This window comes from Polyodon spathula, chromosome 12, assembly GCF_017654505.1.
Source record: "Polyodon spathula isolate WHYD16114869_AA chromosome 12, ASM1765450v1, whole genome shotgun sequence".
NCBI lineage: Eukaryota > Metazoa > Chordata > Actinopteri > Acipenseriformes > Polyodontidae > Polyodon > Polyodon spathula.
In genome coordinates, this window is record NC_054545.1 from 34,850,943 (window position 1) to 34,866,597 (window position 15,655).

The 15,655-nt window shown below is 38.8% G+C and overlaps 1 protein-coding gene across 3 annotated transcripts; it reads right to left on the reverse strand.

Moving 5' to 3' along the window:
• Window positions 1–1,445: 1,445 nt before the first annotated feature.
• On the reverse strand, window positions 1,446–14,686 carry LOC121324439 (matrin-3-like). 3 transcript variants are annotated; one of them, XM_041266315.1, is made up of 21 exons: window positions 14,600–14,686; window positions 11,186–12,020; window positions 10,141–10,202; window positions 9,811–9,849; window positions 9,598–9,719; window positions 9,446–9,495; window positions 8,355–8,474; window positions 8,085–8,210; window positions 7,438–7,620; window positions 6,933–7,060; window positions 5,967–6,480; window positions 5,496–5,616; window positions 5,341–5,363; window positions 5,004–5,126; window positions 4,421–4,546; window positions 3,869–4,003; window positions 3,319–3,449; window positions 2,765–3,095; window positions 2,244–2,469; window positions 1,962–2,083; window positions 1,446–1,814 (listed from the first exon to the last, which is right to left on the reverse strand). In XM_041266315.1, exons 1-21 carry the CDS (start codon window positions 14,638–14,640, stop codon window positions 1,776–1,778), a joined length of 3,597 nt encoding a protein of 1,198 aa, XP_041122249.1. In that variant the 5' UTR covers window positions 14,641–14,686; the 3' UTR covers window positions 1,446–1,775. The 3 variants fall into 3 exon arrangements, with proteins under 3 accessions (XP_041122249.1, XP_041122250.1, XP_041122251.1); XM_041266316.1 differs by having other exon boundaries at window positions 11,186–12,204; XM_041266317.1 differs by lacking the exon at window positions 14,600–14,686 and adding an exon at window positions 12,914–13,362 and having other exon boundaries at window positions 11,186–12,204.
• Window positions 14,687–15,655: the final 969 nt, after the last annotated feature.

Below are 15,655 nucleotides of genomic sequence, written 5' to 3' on the forward strand. Positions count from 1 at the left end.
TTGCAGGATTAATATACACCCATCATGAGTGATGGGGCTGCAATCTTACCTCTAATTTAGCCATTGTCTGTATGCAAATAATTAGTCATTGCTTTGCAAAAACACTCAGTTCAATCCTGTGTGTCCCTACATTGGTACCCCCCAGCCTGTCTGGAATGATTATAGGGATGCACCCAACCCATATTCCTTGTGGGAATAAATTCTTATTTCAATGCACTCCAGCCACACCACATGCATAGATTACAATTCCATAAAAATAATCCAGTGTGCTCAATGGAGGAGACCATTAATTCTGACCAAATCCCCAACTCCATTTGCAGAAATGCAACCCCAAACTTGCAAGGAACCTCCACCATGCTTCACTGTTGCCTGCAGACACTCATTCGTGTACCGCTCTCCAGCCCTTCGGCGAACAAACTGCCTTCTGCTATAGCCAAATATTTCAATTTTTGACTCATCAGTCCAGAGCACCTGCTGCCATTTTTCTGCACCCCAGTTCCTGTGTTTTCGTGCATAGTTGAGTCGCTTGGCCTTCCTTCCATGTCGGAGGTATGGCTTTTTGGCCGCAAGTCTTCCATGAAGGCCACTTCTGACCAGACTTTTCCAGACAGTAGATGGGTGTACCAGGGTCCTACTGTTTATTGTCAATTCTGAGCTGATTGCATTGCTGGACATCTTCCAATTGCAAAGGGAAGTAAGCATGATGTGTCTTTCATCTGCTGCAGTAAGTTTCCTTGGCCGACCACTGCGTCTACGGTCTTCAACGTTGCCCGTTTCTTTATGCTTCTTCAAAAGAGCTTGGACAGCACATCTGGAAACCCTTATCTGCCTTGAAATTTCTTCCTGGGAGAGACCTTGCTGATGCAGTATAACTACCTTGTGTCTTGTTGCTGTGACTAAGTCTTGCCACGGTGTAAGACTTTTGACAGTAAACTGTCTTCAGCAACCTCACCTTGTTAGCTGAGTTTGGCTGTTCCTCACCCAGTTTTATTCGTCCTACACAGCTGTTTCTGTTTCAGTTAATGATTGTATTTCAACCTACATATTGAATTGATGATCATTAGCACCTGTTTGGTATAATTGTTTAATCATACACCTGACTATATGCCTACAAAATCCCTGACTTTGTGCAGGTGTACCTAGAAGAATCTGATGTTGTTTTGAAGGCAAAGGGTGGTCACACCAAATATGGATTTGATTTAGATTTTTCTTCTGTTCACTCACTTTGCATTTTGTTAATTGATAACTATAATCTATTAACATGTCTATTTATGAAAGCATTCTTACTTTACAGCATTTTTTCACACCTGCCTAAAACTTTTGCACAGTGTATGTTATATATATATATATATATATATATATATATATATATATATATATATATATATATATATATACACATACATACACACACACACACGCACACACAAAAACACTCAAAGTTATACATTTTAAAAATACAGACTCAGATTTTATTGCTTCAGGACTCAAAAATGTGTCATTCAATAACCAGCTACTGCATACATAATCTAAAACTAAAAAAAGCAGCCATGGCTTCAACAACTCATTAAAATCTCAAAACAGACTATCCATTAACGTTGTGTCTGTTGGAATGTACATTAACTCAAAACACAAAACATTTTAAAACAAAGAAACGTATAGAGTCAAAGCTATCTACTGAATAACGTCATACTTTCATTAAATGTTTCTCTTTTACGAAGAAGGATGAAACAAAGATTAAATGAACACAACAGCAGGAAACTTCCAATTTGACTTCACATGCCTGTCTTCGTTTTCTCTTTATCCAACACGTTCTGTAAAACACATAAAAAAAGGGATGATTAAAAAATAAATACAAAAAAAAAATCAACCAAAATCATGTAAACTTAGCTGAGAATGTTTTCTCTCAAAATGGTCTATGGAATAGTTTCCTATATAAATAAACCAAACTTAAGTTGTACCTTCAGTTTCTGGTAATGGGCCAGGCTGCTGCAGTGAGTGTTCTTTGCTGTAGATTCACTAGTGTAGAACAGACTGCAGAGTTTGCAATAGTAACCAACCTTGGGGATAACATAATCCACACCTACAAATACAGCAGATAACATTGTCACAGTATTGTGAAAAACTGGCAAACTGTGAAACTCCCAGTCATCCTGGCACAGTGGCCAAGAATAAGGACACAACTGCAAAAGTGAATTACGCAGGGTGATCTGGCTAAAGCCTCACCCAGACTGTTCTCTTACCGACAGGATTATTAAGCTGGTACGGTCCCAGGGTGCTGGGTGAGGGCTCAGGCTGGATGCTGTGCACAGTCTTCTCATCAGTACCAGCGTGCTGTTCGTTCGCAGAGTCACATGCACCTCCTTTATGAACAATCTCTGTCTCCATGGGCTCAGTTTCAGCTGTCTTTGGCATGGACTCTTCTGTGCATGCATCCTTATTGGTTTCTGCTGGTGTATCTACAGCCTCCTGAAATACAAAACATGGTTAGTAAATTAGGGCATAGAGATATGCAATATATAGACCAATGTCGATGTATATTCCAATCTATACTTGAGATTCCGCTCTGTTGCCTTGATAATTTAGTGGTGGTAGAGGGTACTATTTTACTTCAGAAATATTCCTCTACTGTAATACAATGCAATTGTAAATTTCCTTCAGCTAATTGCAATTGCATATCTGAATATCTAACAGATAACAATGATCAGATAACACTAAAAGCTATAAAACAATGTATTGTAACAGTGTGTTCCTGGCTGCTTACTCTTTCATCTAGACTGTGCTTTGCTTCTGTATCCTCTTTTGTTGGTGGTACGACTTTCTCTGCTGGCTCCTCCGAGCTCTCCAGAGTATCACGGGTCTCTACAGGGTCTGGAATTTCTTTAGCTTCAGAGACAGCGCTGTTACTAAGATCTGAAACCTCTTGCTTGATTTCTTTCTGCTGTTCCTCACAGACTCTTTTCTGTGGTGGCCCCTCCTCCTGCTCTTTGGCTTTGGTATTAGAACTGCTACAGGTTTCATCCTCACTCAAACTCCGCTCTGCTCGTTCCCTCTTGGGTCTCTTAGGAGACTCTTCAGGGACAGGTGGTCTCTTTCTGCAAAAAGACGGGGAACCATCTCAAACTTATTTTCATAATGTATGTAGCAGTGATAAGGACTCAAACATGACTAAACCACCAGCAATAGTCAGTCAAATTAGTTAACCCTTTACAGACAGCATATACAAGTCAGGGATATGTAGAACAAACTTGTGTTAAGAGCTGTCCCGACTGAAAGAATGATACCTTTATTGGAATTTGTAATCAAACGGCAACATACCCTTGAGTGACTTTCTTGTACTTCCAGGACAGACGAACTTGCAACCTTTTACCATGAAACAAGGGGGGATTTTTCATGTACTGCCGGGACATTTCCTCTGCTTCATTAGGGCTTTCCATTTCTATAAAAGCCTGAAAAACAATTGTTTTGCAAATTAGAACAGTTGCACCATTCCCTTCCAATCGAGATTACATTAACCAAGTCACACTGTCGGTCCAATTCTGCCATAAAGGTTAATTAAGATAAACCTGAATAAAAGAAATCAAGTAAGACACTGAAAGCAATATTGATATATTAAAACCTCGGTCTTAGCAGCAGGATGTTAGCTAAAGCTTTACCACATTCAGAAAAGGCCATGTAGAGGACAAAGAATTACGTAGCAGCGTAGGCAAAATTCACACAATAAGGTATATATGTAAAGTTTTAGGACAGGAACTCCAGTTCTCTGAAGGGACTACTGTAAACTCAGCAGTATATTTTCATTATAATATATGAAAATGACTATCGGTTTGTGCTTTTTACAAAAAATGAAATCTTATTATTTCAGTACCTCATTGCGGACCCGTTGTATGTTGTAACACTTCACTTTCCCAAAAGGCTCTGCAAGCTTTAAAAGAGCCTCATCCGAGTGCCTGGAAGGCAGGTTGCACAAGGAGACAACTCGTCCTTTTTCAGATGTCTTAGTCTAACATTTAAAAAATAAAAAACAAAAAAAACAAAACAAAACAAAAAAAAACATATAAAGCGTGATGACACCAGTCATACTTTAACTGGATCTGAGTGACTGCATGATGGCTTTTAAACAAGTTCCTCTCATAGGAAGAAACAAAATCGAAAAAGGTATTCACGCTACACTTACCTACAATGGACCTAAACTAATTCCTCTAGCCAGAAGACTACTAAAGATCCAAAGTGTATTTAAAATGTATAACAATGCATATCATTTTTAAAACTAATTTTCATAGTTTTTTTTTTAAAGAATAAAATAATGAAACATAGTTACTTTTGCCATCTTGCTAGGGCCTAAAGAAGATTCTCACCTTAAAATGGTGAATTCCTGGTTAAGTATTAAAATAAACACCACATACAATTTCAGGCATACCTTAATTGTTTTATATGTTGGAGACAGACGGATTTTCACATCAACGCCACACACCACACCTGTATTGGTTGTGTAGAATTCAGCCATAGCATTGGCTTCTTCACTGGTTGACAGCTCCAAAAATGCCTTAAATTTACATGGCAAAGAAAATGTGAAATCAGCAAAGGTATGAAAAGATTACAGAAAAACACCAAACAATTTTATTAAGGTAACATTCAAAACTGCCAAATGCTCAGCTCACTTATTGCAAATGCATTTTCTGCTGCTGTAGATAATAAAACATAGAAATACAAGAAACTGAAAGTAATACATACACTCTATGAAAACCAATGTGAGGTATCAGCTGAATACATGTACGTTATCTAGACCAAGGCTCTCTAAAAGTACCCGTTATGCATTCTGCAGGGGCAATCTGAAATTTTAGAAGTGCTGTACAGTCACAATGCAGCACACTTGTCTTGTGTTTCAATCATGTCAGATGAGCAGAAAACTACTAAAAGCAGAGTCTTAGTGTAGTTTGTTGAGATTACCACTTGTGTGATCCGATACCTCCCTCCCACCAAGGCTAGAACGGTTGACTCACCTCGTTCCTTTGGTTTAATATCAGCTGGTTCACCACTTTACCAAACGGTTCAGCCAGCCGTAGAATCTCCTTCTCGAAATTGTGACCTCTCCTAAAGGCAGAAACAGTAACCACCTTTCCACCCTGCAAGAAGACGAACATTTACTTACCAAAAAAAATAATGCATTTTATATTTCTATTTAGCTGAAATTGCAGATTTTAGTTGGGTTCAAACTAACGTATACAATATTACAGCTACATCCATAACAAATCAAAAATAGTAAAAATAAAACATAGTAGTTTAGGCTAGTGCTACTTTAATTAGTTTTAAAATTATACATACAAATATTCTACAAACCTGTTTACGCCTCTGTTGACCATCTGCAATAGAAACAATAGAATAAATTAAGAACCGTACTTAAACATAAATCCTAAAAGTATACAGTAGTATAAAAATAAACTTGGTTGTCAAAAGTCAATGCCTCCAAGATGCAGTGAAATCGAAAGACTTACTGGAAGATGTTGCACCTGACTCCGATTCCCGTGCTAACATTTCTTCTTCCTCATCTCCCACTTCATCTAAAGTTACAAAATCCTCCATGCTATCAGGGAAATCTGGCTCGAGAAACTCTTGCTGCAAGTAAAACATGCAATTAAAACAAACTCGACAATACTAGTATGTGCCTAATACAGACCAAGTTAGACCCCCTTCCTTTACCCAGATTTACTTAAACACAGTTGGGAACTTTGCATTGGATCACTGGTTTCATAAAGGATTCTACCTGTTCAACAATGACCTCCAGGATTAGTTTGCGAGATACATAGCAGGAACAGATGTAGTATACAGAGCTCACTTTCTGACAACTATTTCAAAATTACGTTGACAGATGTTTACACAAAACGTTATATTGCTATTATAATGCAAAAATTAAAACACATATACACCAGTAATTTCATGATCTGTGGTTGCAGAGTGGTCCTTACCTCTTTACAGAAACTGGTCTCTGCTGGCTCCAGTTCATCCAAGGATTTCTCCACTGGCTCATCATTTTGGCTGTCTGAACTTTTCAAGGACTTCTCTGCTGGTTCCTCACACTTGGCTTCCTCCCTTTCTAGGAATTTATTTTCTGTGTCCCCTCTTTCTAGGGATTTATTTTCTGTGTCCCCTCTTTCTAGGGATTTAACATCTGATCCTTTTTCTTGAATTTCTGAGCTACCTGTGCTTTTCTCTGCTGGTTCCTCCCCTTGGGTTTCTGGATTTTCCAGAGATTTTTGCACACATTCTTCTTTTGGGGTCTCTAAACCCTTGAGTGACTGATGGGGCTCTTCTTCATCCCCAAGGTTCATCGTCTCCCCTTCCTCCACCTCTGCTGCACTGCTCTCCTTCTTTACCACATCCAGCTCACATGCCACACTGGATGAAAGAGTCTTGGATTTCAAACTAGTTAATTTCTTTTCCACCTCCTTCTTGCTGCTACTTTTCCCCTTTGGAGTGTTCCTATCACACAAAATCATGCAGCACCAGAGTCAGATTAAACAATGCAACACATTTTAAACTAAAAACTAGGAACAGTTTTTTTTACGGGGGGTGGTGGGTGCATCCTCGTGTGACGTAATAAAGGGAAAGGGAATGGAATAAATGGTTTGTAGAGACAGTAAAACGAAAAGAAACTTAAAAGTATGAAGAAAAAGTAAGATCTGTATCATTGATACGGTCGGTCAGAGGTTGAAACATCCGTACTGATTTTTTTACTGACACCTTACTGGAATTAGAAAACTGAAAATAATGGATAGAACAGCAGTGTACCAAATACTATCACAATAACTCATTGCACGTGGTCCTGTAGAACTGAAGTCATTAAAAGAAGAGGATTATGGTTAACTTTCCATTGGTGGTAAAAACAATAACTAAATCTAATCTTCCAAAATGTTGGCTACTTTAGCGCTTACTTTGTCAGCCTCCTGTACTTCCTGCAGATGTTAAGTCTGACTTTGTAGCCCTTAATCTTGAGTTGGTTTACTGTGTAGTACTTCACCATCATCTCTGCATCTGCAGGGTTCACCATTTCAACAAAGGCCTTGGTAAAAGAAAAGCAGCTTTAATGCAAATTCCACTATTTTTATAATCTCCAACACTGTTGGAATAAGAAAATAAAAGCAAGCAATTTATAAAATAAAAATGGTTGTAAATTACAACGTAGTAGCGAGAAGATGCTCTCTCTCAAGTTGTAGAAAAACAAACGTTAACTATGGAGCTGGAGGGCTGTGGGGCTAATAAATAGTAATTAGAAGCAGACAAGCAGCTATAGCAATCCCACCATGGTTAGTATTACCACTGGGGCTTCAAGAAGCCAAAAACGTTCTTTGATTTAGACTAATTGGATTTATTTAGCACATCAAGAGAACAAACACTGTTCATCAGCAGGACACCCCTCTTACATCAGTGATTGCATACCTGTTTTGTTAAAACTAGAGAGTTCTTCACTGCACCAAAGCGCTTAGCTAATTCCAACAACTCTGACTCCAAGTCTTTTGCAACAGGCAGGTTAGCAAAATAGATCACGGCATATCCAGAGCCAGTGGCCTGTGTTGGTGTTCGGGGCTGGCTCTGTGCTTGAGAATGTGTCGGTCCATTATTCTGAAAACATCAAAAAACAACAAATAATTTAAAACAGATAAAGTCAAACATTTAAAACTGATCTAACTTACTATTTGAATACAGTTATGTAAACATATGCAAAATGCCTGCTTGGATTATAATAATTTTTGTTTTTTTATATAGCACCTTTCATAGTGGACCACCATCACAAAGCGCTTTACAGAGGTAGGCTGTGAACTGTGCATTATATGCAGTCACTTACAATAGGACATTGATTTAACAACTCTTCCGCAGAAATTAGCACAAGATGGTTAAGTGAGTTGCTCAGGGTCACACAGTGAGCCAGTCGGTCAGTCGGTTACAAGCCTAGGACTTTAACCACTGGACCACACTGCCTCAATTCAATACACCCTTGTGGAAAAACATGATTATTGATTTTGGAATAGAGTAATACCATACCCATGATCTCTAAAGGCAAAACTAAATTCTTCACAATTACATACCTGAATAGTCTTAATTGCAGTAGACAAATACACCTGGAGCGCTTGGCCCCGGATGACAGCTTGTGTGCGCTGGTAGTATTTCACCATAGCAGCTGCTTCTTCGTGCGTACGCATTTCCAGGAAGGCCTAAAGAGAATGGTTTTGTTATGTAAACAATCAGTTTATAACATAAAACACAGCATGGTCAACCACAGAAATGTATTATCATTGACTGTTTTACTACTATCAACCAAAACCACACCTGCAAGAACAGGAACAGGAATATCTTACCTTTTTCAGCAATACCAGGTGGTTATTTATAGTGCCAAAAGGTTCAGCCAGCTTAACCAAATCCTTTTGGTAACATTTCCCTTTGGCAAATTGTATTACCACCACTTTGCTGTCAACAATCTGGAAGTGAAAGAATATTCATTACTGAAACAAAAAAAAAGCAAAACCACAGTGGTAAATAAAAAGCCTAAAAAAAATCTGATCAATTCATCAATTAATGCATTCGACAAAATATAAATTCTTGCATGCCACACATCCACCAAAAAATAAACGCGTGAGAATTGAAGGTCAGTCAATAAACACATTCCCTGTTTCAGTGCATTCATGTTTCTTCCACCCTCCTGTAAGCAGGGTGGGGTCAATTCCTGTTTTAACCCTTTGCAGTCCTATATCGGACCAGGTCCGACATTACAATTTTCCCTTTCCAGTCCAATGTCGGACCCTGTCCGAAATCATCAAAAAGACGTAAAGCACAGGTCTAGTCGTTTTTTTCTATCCGGAAAAAGCAGAGAAAACCTTTCAATGGCCGACTGAGACCAATAGGAGCTGAATGAAACCAGGGAAAAAGAAAAAAAAAAAAAAAAAGCGTATTTCATAGCCCCATGCATTAGAGATAACAGACATACCAATGGAGATAGCTGCTTCTGCAACCAGCGCTCAAAGAATCAGACATTTGCAGAGCTTTTAGAGATATTATAGTAATAAAATAATGACTGATTGCATTATTGAGGAGTTTGGTGACAAAACAAGTGATCAGGAGAGGATTTATCAGTATGCACGTCTGTAAAGAGGGATGTGAAATACAGTGAACAAGGGTTGGGGCTTGGCTGGAGATACAGTACTGGGTTTTTTTTTTTTTTTTTTCCAAGTCAATGTCTTTTGAACCTGTTTTACTCCGAATTTTTTTTTTTTTTTAAATAGGACCAGACAAGCGCTGAATAAATGGACTGCAAAGGGTTAAAGGCACTGGATTTGGAATGAGAAACAGTAATTGACCACAGGCTTGCCTGTAAAGATGTACTTTTTACCCTGAAGTAGTCAATTCAGAGCAATACAAAAGTTAAAGAGTGGGGGAGATAAGGAACCCTTACCCTTGTTTTCATGGGATCAACTTTCTGGCCTTGCTTTGAAATTCCTCCTCCTTAAAACCAACATAATTGAAAATTAATCAGTTACTGTTTTAATATACATACAGGATGCAAGTTAAATTCCAATCCAAACACTGCAGTAACTCATCCATTACCCATGCTCCAAGCAGAGCTGATCCCTCTCTTTGGAAGCCCAATGGGAAGAGAAACCAATGGGACTGGTCCCAGTATCCCAGCTGCTGGATTTGAATTCCCCAATCCCAAAGGAGTTTGCCTACTGCAAAGAACAAGTAGTACATGACACTATAAAATCAAGAACTTGCAACAGAGAAACAGAAATGTCACAAACATACAATTGAACTACTCACATTCTGTTTGGCGCAATCTTCGGGATCCATTCTGGATAGCTGCAAATGAAAACAATGTTAGCACAGCTATAAATACAATATTACAGCCTTCAATATCATGACGCAGACTATACAAACTTATGACCTACAGTAAAACAGTACACTGTACATATAAAAATGTAAGAGACATAGTAATGGACAAGCCCCTCCCTAGATCTCCAGATTCTAGTGAATGCCCCAACTACGTTTCATCATAAAATTTGTTTCTAAAAATCATGAAACAAAACACGGCAAAGAGCGCAGGAATTAAATTCAACTCTGTTTTTACACAAACATATATACAATTCTTACAGGTCCAGAAGTATCTGTCGATTCTCAGTGTGGCGCTCTCCATCATTATGCTGAATCCAGTGCTACGCAACAAAAACAAAAAAACAGTCAAATATTTTTAGAAGCAAAGGGTTGTTCAATACCTTCAATGCACTTGCCTCTGCAGTATATAATACTCAGTCATTGAGCACACCGTCTCGATCTTACACCTCTGCTTCTGAAATATGTAGTGCGATACAAATGTTCGTCACTTGCTTAATGTTAAAAGCACTGTTTTCTTAAGTTAAACAAAAAAGCTTAACTGTCTATATTGTTTTAGCCGAGTACTGATGTCCAATAATCCCTTGAGTGTGCATTGAAAAAAATTATATAAAAAAAACCCCACACACTACAAACTTTCGTAAACATTTCACTTACCAACCATGAAGACAACCCTTCTACTTAAGACAGACATTAATGAGAATGTTTACAGCAGAGGAAAGACCACTGTAGAACTCTACACAGTGATTCTAATCTGGATCATAAAACGTCAAATTAGTTCACACGACCAGACGTAACTGATGCAAAGTCTTTTCAATGTCATAGACTGTGGGATTTGGCCCAGAAGTGGTGCAGATTATTCCATCACAGAAAGAGAAAGGTAAGCACTGATGCTGTGGTACCCTTTGAACTCAAGATATGAATACAGATGAAAACGCACAGAAACAGTTGTCTTTAAGCCTATGCCCTCCTGGACAAGTTGGTACTGGGAAAACACAGAACCCTAAACTTGTCAATCAGGGAGCAGAACATGTTTACTCAGACGTATTACAGTGTTGAATTAGAAGAACTGAAGAAGGTATGGAAGACTTACAAATCAGATAAGGATTAATTTGTTGAAATCCTCTTAAAGCCAGAACAGCAAGATGACAGGCCATAACTCTACTTCTAGTAGTCACGATGTGACCATAGAGTTTGGATGAAATCATTGAACAGCCTCTTTCTTTAACTGATAAAAGCCAGGACAGTTTGCTGGAAAGGATTTCTTAAACAGAGTATGGACATTAAAAACCTGAAAGATACTGACCTTGATAGAATGCACATCAAAGTCACAAAGGGTGCACAGATGTGGAAAGGTATTGGGCAGAATTCCATGGTAATCCTCAATCTTGCTGAGAGACGGGGACCCTGTCCTCCTCTCCATAAATGATCTTTTAGGCACAGGAGCGGGGCCCCTCCAATCATATTCTGACTCACAGTAACCACGGGACGGTTCAGGATACCGGTCACTGCCTCCCATTCTCTCCTCATAGTCTAGCCACTCATAACTTCTATAGGGACCCTCTCTCTGCTGCCCGTAATTATAGTTAAATACGTGAGGAACGACATTAGATTCTTTTTTACTATCTGGCCTACTACACACAGCCTCATCCCAGTCATCCCTGACGGGTTTATATGGTTGTTCCCGTGAGGGAGAGAGATTGTCTCTAGGCCGACTGGTGAGAGATCTTTCTTCAGCTCTCTGTGATTTCAGCTGCATGATAAGACGAGGCAGCGTCTCCACATTGAGTTTTTCCTCAGGAATGTTTGATAGCACATCAAATTCTTCAGCAGAGAGACCAAGACTGGCAAAAAGGCTCCTGGCTTTGTCTAAGGGACTGCGACCCTGTGAGGCATAAGCATCCTGGCCTTTACTTCGATCATCAAAAGAGGCAGCCATGCCATGGGAAGAACCAGTAGAGGCACGATACTGACTGTGAGAGCCTTGCATGCTTAAGCCAGAACTGGCGCCAATGTCAAAGTGTTCTATCCTGGCTCCACTTTGGCTTGCTTTTCCTGGCCCAACAGAGGAATTTAAAGCCTGTGCAGCAGTAAGGAGCCCGTATCCTGCTGCAATGCCTTTTGGAGTGAGATCTTGTGAGCTATCCCGGGACATTACAAAAGATACAAATTTGGATTACAAAACTCAGTTAAAAAGGTAAAAGCTTAGAACAAAGACTATTGAGCTTTATCGAAGAGACTGGGTGACATGTCAAGTGAGAATGTAAAAGGAGAATGAATGCTGCGATTGCAGTTTTCCTCTTCTGGAGATGATTTCAGACTGCTCTGTAGAAACACAAAACCAGTAAAAATTAAAATGCCAAATTAGCACCTCTTCAGGAGACACACATATATAGAAAGATAATTGTTTAAAATGATCCTCTAAAGAGGGTTGGTAAAAGCTCACAGCTGGATCATGGATTTTCTAACTGTGCAGTTCTATTTATATATATATATAAAAAAAAAAAAACAACTGTGAAAGATTAAAAACAGGCATTACTGTTGCTAGAACCCAATGGGTAATTTTGCTGACACTGTAAAGAACTGTGCAGCAGTAGGAGAAAACAACAGGTAAAATATTAAATTGTTTGCTGCATGCCACCAGGAATCGGTCTTAAGCACAACGTCCACACCAGACAAAGACGTGCAGATGTAAATTGCTTATCCATGGGCTGGGAAAATAATTAACTGGCCATACCCAGTTACACCCTCAAACTGGGTAACACCTTACAAATTCCAAGGGTTAACCATGCCATAGGGAACATAAGTTTTAGGATGAGGGCAACTGTACAATGAAGTGATTTAAATGCCAAAGAGGCCATGTGAAGTCTCTAAGAATTTAAGTTGCAATATTAAATACAGTCTCAAAGCAGCCTACTAAAAGCAGAAGAGTTGTTGACATAAGAACACACAGAATGCCACAACACTAAGCCAGAGCCAACAAAATTAAGATGGTTAATAATACCATAATGAGAATCAAATTAAGCTGAAGCACCTCTTAGGAAATGGATGAAGGTGGGTCCCACTGCAGTATCTGGTATTGTTAAGATTATGAAGACAGAATTAGTCCCATCGCCGATTAACATTAACACAGAAACTCAGTTTAGCGTTACAGGGCTTTTTTGGTGTTAGAAGCCATTGGCGTCTGTAACGCAAAAAAACGCTGCCTCTCCTTTACAAAACGTGTGCGCTATGACGTCAGTGAAATAATAAAATGGCATATCACGTTTCAAACATAAGTGCAATAAGGACGGTAACAATCTGACCCAATACAAATGCCTGCAAGTCCAGTGATGCGAAAACGAACAGAAAATGGAATACGGCAACCCAAGTTTCATGCAGCATTAGTGAAGGTGGCCATTTGCATTCAAGAAAACGATTACATGCACACACACACAAAAATCCAAAACACGATTGTAACGAAGTTCTGAAATGCAGAAAAAATGCCAACAACATTAAAAAAAAAAAAAAACGCTCAAAAGGGTTATAGTACCAAGCTATAAAAAGAAAAAGAAAAAAAACATGTTTTCTAAATAAAGCAGTGTTTTCTTTCGCAGCCGCATCTATCCCAGATATATTTGGTTATTGCTGACCGTCACTTTGACGACAGTTTAATTGTGCTGCAACTTCCCTAAGCAGATGACCAGCTCTCTTCAGCCAAAAAAGCAGCCGCGGCATTCCAATACTTCACCATAATGAAAAACGGTTAATGCATCGGGAGTTTTGTATCAAAACAGGGTCTACTTTTGCTGAGAAAGGATAAACATATTTGGGCTATAATTAGGAAGTTGTAGACCTTCTCAGACACCGACAGCCAACACAATGTGCGACTGAAAAATAAATAAACATCTGGGGAATTAAATTCATGCAGCTGATTTGATTGCAGTAGAAACCCTGCCCTTCACGGCTAACAAAAACGATCTGAAAGTATTTACAATATATTGCAATGTTCTTGAAAAAGATCTAAAACAAACATTTCGTTTTCACTGTAGCCATCAGCTACATATATTAACCATTCACCAGAATGAGGCAACCAATAAATAAGCGAGTACAAACTAAACTACCGTTTAGTATCACTCTAGTTTCATAATGTTTTTGATGCAGTTTAGTCTGTTAGCAACCAACTTCATAAAACTCGATCTGGCGTTACATTTGTGGGGCCTTCTGTGTCATTGGCTCCAGCTAAGGACAAACGTTTGTCTAGAGCGCTGACTTAGATCTATAACATTTAACAAAAGTGGATCACCGATTGAAACCAAAAACAGCGTTTTACGAAGTAAATTGAGTCTGCCTGATCAACGTTATTACGGCTAAACTAACATTATTAACTACCCCAAAATGCATTGTTTATACACATGCCGATGGTCTACACACACCTGGCGCGCAGAATAATACTTCGTACTTCGTTAGGCTATACTTCACAATTAAGAACAAGAGTACTGGAAAACAAATGTGTTATTTAAACTGTGCAATAACTACATCAAAAAAATAAGTAATGCATTTAACACGCCACAATTAGTTTGAAAGAAAACACAACTACGAACAAAATGGAAGCAGCGATAACAAAACACAAGAGCCCCGTTGTAATATGCGGGATTCATGTGAATACTGTAAGACCTATTCGACCTGCTGCACTTTACACGAACAATAATGACGATGACTATTATAGTCAAATTGTTACCGTGATATGTTGGTATTATTGCTGAGAATTTTATTTCGCATCGACCACAGCACTCCGTACAACAACACGCTTACAGCCCACAACCCACCTCGGCAATTACAGTATCCGCCCCCTTTGATTATGACCCAAGAAGCAATTTAAGCATAACGGAAACACTGTCGTTCTCAAACAGGAATAGCGGGTTGAGTGGTTGGTGTGTGCAGTGTTTTGGGAAGGGAACATGTACCTGTTGTCAACTTAAATTACCCAATTGTAGGGTTTAGTGAGAGATTACACTATCTAGCACCGTGATCGAGAGCCATTACCGAACGAGCCCAAAAAGCAACTTGCAGACATCGATCGGCATTGAATGATTATACCAGTACTGTGCAACAACTGGAAGTGATCTCGGCAATCACTCTGCAGAAGATTTGACTCGGGCCACAGGTTCAACAAGCTAGGGAAATGGGAAGACAGCCCTGTTCAACGGTCCAGATCAGTATCTACACGGATAGGCAGATGGTCACAGTAGATAAACAAAAAATAATACGTTTGAAAAAATGAATGAATACAGAAATACACCGAGTGTTGTGCTACTACTGTCTTTTTGTATTCGTTTATTTTACCAATTCAATGTACGATTTGTTTTTATGTTTGAATGGATGAAAAAAGTTTGATGTAACTGTTGTAAATAGATTGTTGTTAAAGGTCTTCAATTCTCATTCATCCATTAAAGTCATTTGCCCTGCTGTGATGTTAAGAGCCCTTCACTGTTAACCCACGAAACAAAGCCATTCACAGGCATACCGTGCGCTTGAATGCTCAGGTTTGTAGTTAGGAAAAGGGAGCGACCCCCGTTATTTCAAGTGATCCAGGAAGATCAGAAACAGCCCAACAAGTTCCAATACATCTTACATGTACTGTTATAACGTGCATGAATGTGATTCTGGCTTTATAAATATGTACATATTATTATTATTATTATTATTATTATTATTATTATTATTATTATTATTAATAATAAAAAGGGAAAAGCTAACTATTATTGTTACAATATCATAATTTTTGTTAATTCCC